Raw genomic sequence first — 9792 nt, forward strand, 5'->3', positions numbered from 1 at the left:
GTATGTATGGATGAGTGTAGATTTTAGACCTAGTTTACACAGTGGAGAAATTTCTTTTCTCTTTTTTTTTTTTTAGACTAGTTACGCGCCTGGTCCATGAGAGTCCAGAACTTAGGGAACTTTGGGCAGATCATGCTGCCCCAAAAAATTATTTGGCCAAATACTGTGGTGAAATGTGTTATAAGTTAAATAGTACTGACATTGGGGTCATGTTGGGCCTTGTTTCCAGAAGTGCCAGGCACTCACTGTTTCTCATGCTCTAATATTCGTTCATAGTTAAAAACCTGAGTTACCCAACTATGAACACACATATTTTAGAAACATTTGTAGTCATGAAAAACGTTTTGTTCCCATCAACTGAGTTCAAAATGTTAGTAAGAGGACAGCATATATACGAAAAAATCCAATGTTTGGGGTTTTTTTTTAAGTAGTATGTCATAATTATGGAATATATCCAATTAATATTTAATTTGGGAAGAATCTTATAACTGCTAAAGGATGATCTTTATGGGACAGTTAATCAGAGTATTTTTCTTTGTTCCATGGTGTTTATTGATGCATATTTTAGTAGAGTATTACTCTTGTACTACATACGAAATAGAATATAAAACCCTTGCTTTGCTTTATGTATTGTGCACAGATGAACCCGTTAGCACACTCTATTTTGACATAAAATTATAGGAATATAGGAAACAATAACACAGATAGTGCTATCATTTTCCAACTACCTGTAGTTGTGAAATTTAATGAGGCAAGAAAACAGCCTCTTCGCTCCATCAGCACCCTGCTACCACGGAGAAGGGAGTTTCCGCAGGGGCTGCGCGCAGCCACCGAGCCGAGCCAGGACGTACCTGCTCGCGGGCCGGCAAAGCGGGCGCAGGGGCTTGTCTCCGGCAGAAGGCCGGGTTCCCCATCGCTGCATGGAAGCGGGAACCTGCTTTTCCCACAAATCGTATTTAAACATGGTGGTTTAAACAAAATGTACCATATTCTCGTACTATTTGTGAACCTCGATCATGAACCTTCAGGTTTAAAGCGAGCATTGAGGTCACCTGAGGTACCCCAGTCGGGTGAACAGCAAAAATATCGGGGCTGGGGGGCATAAACCGATAACCACTTTGACGAAAACGGCTTTGTTTGTGCCTGTTGCGGCTCGGACGCGTGTGGGGAACCAAACCCCTGGCCACCGGCCTAGTTTCAGCCGCGGGAGTAACCCGGCGGCCCGGGCTGCTGAGGAGAAGACGACCAGCCCAGTAGCCAGGGCCGCGGCCGGACCCATGCCCCGTGCCGGCCCCTGGCGCCCTCGGTGGCCGCCGCCGAGCGGGGCGGGACGGGGCGGGGCGGGGCGGGGCGCGGGCGGCGCCGCGGGGGCCTCGGGGCGGGCGGCCGCAGGAGGGCGGCGGCGCCGCGGGGAGGCCGCGTTGCCATGGCAGCGCTTCCCGCGCCGGGGGCTTAGCCGGGCGGCGGCGGCGCGGCGGGGAGAGGCGGGGGCGCCCCCTGCGGCCGCCGGGGGGCGAAGGGGTTAAGCAGGGAGGGCGTGAGGCCCGGCCCGGCGCCGCGGGGGTCGCCGCCGGGGGCAGCCGGCGGGCGGGCGAGGGCATGAGCGGCGGCGTGGCTGCGGCGGTGAAGCCGCCGGTGCCTCCGCGGGCGGCATGGAGGGTGTCGGCGCCGCCGAGGCCGGTTTCTACGCGGAGGAGGAGGCGGAGGAGGCGGTGAGCTGCTACGACTTCGAGCCGCTGCCCACCCTGCTGGAGGACGAGGTGAGTGCGGGCACGGCCCCCCCTTCCCCCCCTCCCCGGGCCGCACCTGCGCCGCGGCGGCCGGGGCCGCGCTGGGAGTGGGGCCGCGGGCAGCAGGGCCCCGGCCCGGGGGCACCGCGTCCCCCTCCGCCAGGCCTCTCTGGGGAGCTGCTGCCGAAATCCAGCCCCCCAAAAAAAGAAAGTTGCCAGGTGAAATTACCTCTCTCCAAAGCATTCCGTTGTTTTTTGTGCTGTCAAGGCATTTGTGACCTGCCTTCTCGCTTTTACAAAGCCCTACTATAGAAACATTCCTGAATTAATATTTTTGAGGTAGGTTTTGAGGCTTTTGACAGCTGCCAATCACATATAAATTGGTGCATTGCCCTGGCCACTCTTTAATCACATATAATAATCCCAGCTACCGAGTTGCTGAGTTGGCTTGTTGGGTGCCGGTCCATCTCCGCGGTGCCGAGCAGAGTCATCGCCGCTGCGCGCGGTGTTTCGTAACTCCTGCCGTGCCCGGGGTTCCCAGCACAGTCATGTTGCACGCTTCCTTCTAGTACCTGGCAGAATTTCTTACATGGGCAAAAGCGGTTTCAGCAGCGGCCAAACAGATTTTTGTACTGCCGTTTCTTATGGCCCTGTGTGAAAAAAGGCCTTTGTCAGTGGGAAATAAGCTGGGGAATTTGTTTATTTTGTGTTTATTGCACCAAATAACCTGTAACTGAATCCTGTTCTGTAATGATGTTTGCCTGAATGTGTTTGGTTTTCCTCTTGCTCATCTTTCTTTGCATACTTTCATGTAAAGTGTGTTCCTTACCCCCAGGGAATATTTTGATAAAATGATAACTTTTTGGTTTTACACACCGAAACCAGATCTAGATTTGTTTATATCTTGTTATATCTCCTGGTTCATGGACCCAAACTGAGTCAGGAAATGAGGGTGTGCTAAAAACAGTCCCTTCAAAGTTTCACAATCCATTTTTTGGTCAAGAGTTTGGCTCTTCTGCTGTTAGCTGAACTGATTTTTCCAGTCTTGGTCTAGAGTTTCTTTTTGTCAGTCAGATGGGTTCTCCTCCTCCGTTATCAATAGCATTCACTGTGGTAGGCCTCCTTGGACTGGTACATGCAAAATACAGAGGGAAGAGGCCTCCTTTTACACATTTACTCATAATTAAATAACCTTGTAGAGAAAGCGAGTATGACCTATCACCTGGTGATTGGAGAAGTTAATTTAAAAGGGCTGCTTGGAGGAATAGTCAATGGGTTTACCTCAGCATCCAGTGTTTTCCTTTAAATATGAGTGATTTAATGAATCATGTTTGGTGTATTTTTCATGGTTCTGGGACAGACTGTTTTGAGGTTTGTGTCCCAAAGTACCAAAAAAAAAAAAAAAAAAAAAAAACCCTTTGCAACAAGACTTAGTTGCCAGAAGGCTGTGAATGCTGAGACACCTGAGCTTTTAGCTGCTTAGTCATTTAGCGGAGCCTGGGCTTCCCTTGGCTGAGGGGAAGCATAAGGGCAGAGGCTGGTGGCTGACTCCTCTGCTTTGCAAAAGCCAACAGGCGCAACAGGAAAGCTGCCAGAGCAGAGGAGCAGGGAGTGCTGAGGATGAGGGTGTATTTGAAACACCTTTCTTTACTAGGACTTTCTTGGTCTCAAAGGTGCCTTAATATTTTGTTTTAATTTTTTTAGAGAAGTTGTGACCAATGGGTTTCTCCTCCTGCTGTCCCTCCCTTTGCTTAATTACATATACTGCTGAATCATTTTATACTTTCTGAAGAAAATGTAAGGGAAAACTGAGAACTAAAGTGCGTAATTAAACCATGGTTATCTGACCAGTTCACTTTTCATAGTTATTAAACAGTAATTGCTTTTTGCAAGTCATTTTGGCTGATAATGAGATGAGGGAGGAAAGACATCAGCATCTCCGTTATGTAACGAATGCTCCAGTTTTTACTGCAACTTTCCAGTGGTCCAGACAAAGTATTGTATGTATGTCAGTCATGTATGGGTGCTGGCTGTGCTTTTTCTGATAGGCTTTGGTCTAGCTTACCAGAAACTCCTGTGTTATATTCTTGAAACCATTTTTTTTTCAGTGAAGACTCTGTTTCTTTATTGTTTTGAGGATGCAAGCTGAATGCATGTCCCAGCTGTTTACAGTGCTTGGTTCCCTGTATTGACATGGCTTTGCTACAAGAGCAGCTGTGGTAACTAACCCAAGATAGTTTGGCCATTTGGAAAAATACAGGGGTTCTGTGAAGCAAATAACTTCACCTGCTGGTCTTTGGAAGGAGGGAGGGTTGCTGTGTTTTCATATCTTCGCTCACCATCCATTTTTGATGTAAGCCACTGACTGTTCAGCATTTCATAGGCCTTTTTTTTTCCCTCTCCTCCTTTCGCCTTACCTAAATTTCTCTTTCACTGGAAGTGAAGATAAGCTTGTCTGACATGACATCATCACCACATTTCATTTACTCCCAAATAAGAAGTTAACCACAAGACAAAGATGGCTTTGTAGATCAGAACTATAGATATTTCCTACTGCTGATTAATGTCAGCTCTGAGGTCACACCTGACAACCACAAAGTAACCTCAAAGCTTGGCTGATATCTGGTCATGATTGGAAGTGGACACTGAGGCTGTTTTAAAAGCTTGCAGATTTTATATGTTTTGCAGTGCCTTTCTTGTCCAATTCTATCCCCATCCTACCTATCAGCTTGCTCAACTCCTATGCCTGTGGTTTGTGGTCCATCTCCTGGTCGTATGCTTATATTTTCAGACATAAGAACCATGTGCCACCCTCCATGCTTGGAAGAACTACACCATAAAGATGTATAAAATTTTCTCATCCACCCTCAAAATTTGATGGCCAGTAAACTTGCAGCATTATGCACATTGTGCCGAGTACAGTTGGCAGAGAGAAACAATGCGAGCTCTTGTCTCGTGTAGCTGAACTACAAGGGCGCTTGCTGTTTACTACATAGCGCTGAGCTCCTGTGAGGCCCAGCTCCATGAGCAGTGCTAGAGGGCACTGTAGTAATACTGCTGTTAGTAAATTAGTCCCTCCTCAGAAGTGACAGAAAATCAGAACATTAAAAATAGAACCATATAATAGTAAGTGTGCTTTATTTCCTATGCATTTCCCCCCCCCCCCCCCATATTTATGAAGCGTTGCACTTTGGACTAAAAAGCAAAATAAATTTTGGACTCATGTTTGAAGGATGAGTGCAATACTTCCTTCTCTGAAAATCTTGTTAATAAACTGTTACAGCTTCTGTAAATAGTAGTCCAATCTTATTGATGATCTTCAGTATTGAGCTATGTAAACTGAGTGAAAACTATATTTTCCAAGTTTCCTCTTCGGCAATGTAAGTTTAAACCACTAAGTTTCAGTTTGCGTTTCTGAACTGTAAGATACCTCACATTCTGCTTTGCTGATGATGATATACTTTCTAGTTTCAATATGGTAAATTCTGCCATTCTAGAGAGAGTTTAATAGGCCACCCAATTTAAATGCATTGATGTGCATCTTGAATTGAAGGTATATTTATTATCATTCAGAAGTAAAGGCTTTATTCTTAATTATCACATATAAATTAGTGAGAAATGTATTATGCATGATTAATAGTGAGTATAGTTTTGATACACACAGTGACTTCTGTAGATATTTCCATTCTTCTGTTTATCTTTCCTACAGACAGAATCAGGCTTTTTTTTTAAAAAAAAAAAGTTTTTAAATTTTGTTTTTGTTCTCAGGTCTTCCAGTTCATGGAAATTTTACTTCTCTAGCTACGGGTGATGAATTAGTTCAGTATTCTAACAACATACAAAAAAAGTCCAGCTGCATTCAATCAAGCATTAGTTCTGAATGTCTTGACCAAAAAAGCCACATCAGAGCCATTTTTTTTAACTGGACTCTTTATAGCCTTCCTTTAGTGACAAAGTCAAAGGAAAGTTGTAAGTTGAAAGACTTATAATTTAGGACAGTAACTTAGTTTCTAAGTCCATAAACTATTATGATTGTGAAGAACCCTGGACATAGAGGGGAGGCCTAGGACAACCGAAGCGTTTGTATTTTTGTTTAAGTCAAAGCTTAAGAAAAACTTTCCAACAGCATGTTGGACTTTGGAGGGCTTATTAAATGGTCTACACAGTTAATCCTCACAATAGCATCATTCTTAAGATGGCTTAATTAGGAAGGTACTTTTTCCCCAGATCACAGATGGCAAAGGGAACTGCTGTGAAGAGAATTTAAAAGTAGCTTATGCAAAAGCACTCGGGAAAGTTCAAGAAAGATGTGGATTAAACAAAAACTTTCTCTGCTCTCACCTCTGAATGTTCAGTTTCCGTACCTTTGGTGCAGGGTTGATATAGTTTGAATAGCTCACAAAAATACGTTTTTGGTTTTTTTTTTTTTTTCCTGTTAACATGCATTGGTACCTTCATTTAGGTTAACTGTGCTCCTTACGAGACTTATGGTGTTAACCATGATTTCATGCACTTGGTGTTTCTTGGGGTGTTAATCAGGGTCCTAGAAAGTCTGAGAACTTGCTGGAAGCTTTACATTGTGTATCAGAGATTACATTTGACACAATTGGCTACAAGTAATGTCATGAAATGCAGAGTAATTTATGAATTCATGTCTTGGCAGGAGAATGTGTCCCTTGCTGATATTTTGTCACTGCGGGATAACTGTCTCACGGAGCAAGATATCTGGGCAATTTGCCTGGAGTGCAGCCGCTCTCTGAAGAGCATTGCCCATTCTGTGATCTTCCAGACACTCTGCATCACTCCTGACACTTTGGCTTTTAACACCAATGGCAATGTATGCTTCATGGAACAGCTCAGTGGTAAGTATTTGTGTTTCCAGGCAATTTGTTTCAAAAGTATGAAGACTCATGGTGAGAGGCTGTAGTAAAGCATTATACTCTATTCCTCAGACCCTTAATTAAAATGAAGGAAAAAATACAAAACTTCTTCAGAAGTTGGTGAATATCAGTCTGTATGAAACAGTATGCTCAGTTTTGTGAACGGTCAGCAAAGACTTCTGAGTTTGACCAGAAGACTTTTCCCAGCTAGAAATATTAGCCAAAAAACCCCCCACTTTTTTTCTCCAGTCCCTTTAGAGTTATATCAGTTTGTAGCTAGAAGATCCATTCTAGTCCCTATATGTTCTATTCAGATTTTTATTATATCTTCTTTAACCTAATTCCTTTTTAAAAGGATGTCAGAATAAGTGTTGTTGCTTTTTTCTTAGTCAAAATCTAGATCACAGTAGTTGGAAAGAATGGGATAAGGTAGTTTTTAGACTAATATTTGCATTCTTTAGAGTCAAAAATCGTATTTCAAATAAGAACGTAACATCATAAAACTTTTTTCATAGTTGTTGTGGTATTTGTTTTGTGCTTTGCATGACTTGTTTTAGTCTAATTGAATAGCTGGCAAGCAATTGATCCATGACATTGCCTACGTTCAAGTGCTTAAAACGTGGGCTAATGGGAATTCCTGTGCAAAGCAAATGGTGTACCAAGATTTTGTTCTCTGGATACACAGTATACTTTGAAGTGACTTTTCATTAGTTCTGTTTAAAGAAGGTTGTGTTTTTCCTTGAAATGCTGGAAGTTACATAGATACACTGTTTATTTCTTCTCCCTGTTCATCTATGCCCTAGGATCCCCCCCACCCCCCCCCACCCGCCCTGCCTTTGCCTCCATTCTTGTTAGTGTTTGAAAATACAATTTGCTAGTTAGGTGCTTCTGGAAGTTGCCTTTCTGCTTTCTTGTACTTGTAGCCTATGGATCTATTTTTCTGGAGGACAGTGATAACCTCTGGATCTGCTTGCCAGACTTTTTTTTTTTTTTTTTTCCCTTCCTAAAGTAAGTGAAAATTAACAGCCTGTCACCACAGCTTCAGCAGAGAGTTCTGCTTCCTGCAGCTTCTGTGGCTCTGAAGCCAGTGACAGACATCCAACGGGGTGTTGTGCCAAAGGCCTCTTATATCCTCTTGTCTCTTCAAATCAGACAAATCTCCATTGTAAACATTATACTGCAAGAATCCAGTGAATTTCACCAGTGGTAAAACCGTATGCTTGTGCAGACTTTAAACCATCCCATTAAAAGAAAGGGAAAGGGTAGCAAGGAGAAGGACAGAATGAGGAGTAATCTATGGGAGAAAAACAAAACCTTCCCCTTTTCCTCCTCCTTCCCCCACCCCTAAAAAAAAATAGCAGGAAAAAGTGTGTGGGGAAAAATGCAGAATTAGTTGTGTATCATCTTTTCTCAGTGGGGAAGCAGAATCAGGAATGTTCTAAGGAGCTTTAAATCAGTTAGTAGCATCTGGATGTTCAACCATGCCAGATAGCTGCAATATATAAATACGTAAAGCAAGTCCTCTCTGGACCTTTCTACCAGATATATGAGTTTAGTATCTTCACAATAAAAGAGCTGTGTGTTTTGCTGCTTAAATATAGGCACAAAAATTCTATTAGAGCTAAAGCTGTGTATGAGTATGCAAAACCTGTGAGCATATTTCTGCCCCTGGTTGAGAAAGGAAATTTATAGCATTCATATATTTATATAGCCTTTTAAATAAAGGAAATAGATAGGCTCATAAATGCTATCTGTCATCTGTTGGCTTCACAGAAGGATAGTTTGGGTAAGCTGAATATGTACTTGAAGATGAGGTTTTTGGTCAGGCACTCTTTAACCCCAGTGTTCTTGACCAAGTTCATGTGCCATCAGTACAGTGTGATGTTACATGCATGCTTGAATGCAGCAGCAGCTTCAGTCCCTCTTAGGATGCTCATTTTTTCCTTCTACCTCTTGACTCAGCAGTGACTGTGGCAATAACTCAGTTCTCCACTCAGCAGCGTGCAGATGGGGAATGCACTTCCAACTTTATCGTAATAATAAAAAGATAGTAATTTTAAAAAGAACAGAAAGGCCAAGGTTCAAAGTTGGCCCATAGAAGAGGAGTCAATTAGCTATTCGGATTGTTTTTGCTGGCTGAACCCTTATCCCCCAAGTCTTTAGTGGAAAACTGAATGGAAGTTTCCCATTAATCAAATCAAACCAAACCAAACCTGCAAGCCACAGCTGAGCCACACCAGCTTAGGTGATAACTTGGTCCAAACATAAATGTCTGAAGGCCTGCAAAAAGTGGTCAGACAGGTTAAATGTATTTCTGCTCTCTTTTTTTGGTCTGTTTTGTTTCTTAGTCGGAAGTATGGGTTTTTTTGCAGGAAGGTTGAAAATAGCATTTCGTTTTATTTATGGTACTCTAAATATGGATAACATGATCTTCGTAGGTCAGATATGAGTTAACCAAAATACTGTTAAATATCTAGTTTCTTTTGTATCATGAATGTATTGCCAAATTAGTATGTACTTTAAATAAATACAAGTATTAATTTTTAATGTGACACATTTACTCTTTCTTTCAAAGATGATCCAGAGGGCACCTTTGTACCACCAGAATTTGATATCACTGGCAACACTTTTGAGGCAAGTTTATAAATTTATTGGTAAAATGGGGTGGGGGGTTCAGTTGTGTTGATATTTCTGCGGTACCAAAAGCTCAGCATTCTCAATGTATAATTTTGCCACATTTTAAGTTTCATTGTGCTGTTTTGAGAGTACACTGTGCGTTTTGTAGGAATAAAACAAATTTAAAATGCTACGTTAATTTTTTGTATAAACATTTGTTTACTAACTGATAAAATGGGAGAATTGGTCTACCCTAAGCCACAGCTGGTCTGTATTATGTTCACTGGTATCCTTCACTGGTTACATTTGCTTGTTTGGGGATTAGCCATGAACTTTTATGACTAAATATAAAATTTGCTTGCTATCCTCTTCAGTAAAATAATTCATGGAAGGGTAATCACCAATTTTATCTTGGAGTTAATGAAGAAACAAATGACTATCTGTTGCTTTGCAGTGCACAAGTGCTCTACATTGTTAAATTAAATTAGATTTAAATTGTTTAGACTAATTCATTAGCCTCCCAAGTCAACCATCTCATTGCCTAGTGCAAGAATGCTTGCTTGCTT

The 9792-nt window shown here is 42.4% G+C and overlaps 1 protein-coding gene across 1 annotated transcript; it reads left to right on the forward strand.

Annotated features, from left to right (window-relative positions):
* The first annotated feature begins 1652 nt into the window (after window positions 1–1652).
* On the forward strand, window positions 1653–9256 carry LOC135326595 (kinase non-catalytic C-lobe domain-containing protein 1-like). Its single transcript, XM_064504402.1, has 3 exons — window positions 1653–1760; window positions 6394–6592; window positions 9186–9256. Exons 1-3 carry the CDS (start codon window positions 1653–1655, stop codon window positions 9254–9256), a joined length of 378 nt encoding a protein of 125 aa, XP_064360472.1.
* The last annotated feature ends 536 nt before the right edge of the window (window positions 9257–9792 follow it).

The sequence above is a fragment of the Dromaius novaehollandiae genome, unplaced genomic scaffold, assembly GCF_036370855.1.
Source record: "Dromaius novaehollandiae isolate bDroNov1 unplaced genomic scaffold, bDroNov1.hap1 HAP1_SCAFFOLD_32, whole genome shotgun sequence".
Lineage (NCBI taxonomy): Eukaryota > Metazoa > Chordata > Aves > Casuariiformes > Dromaiidae > Dromaius > Dromaius novaehollandiae.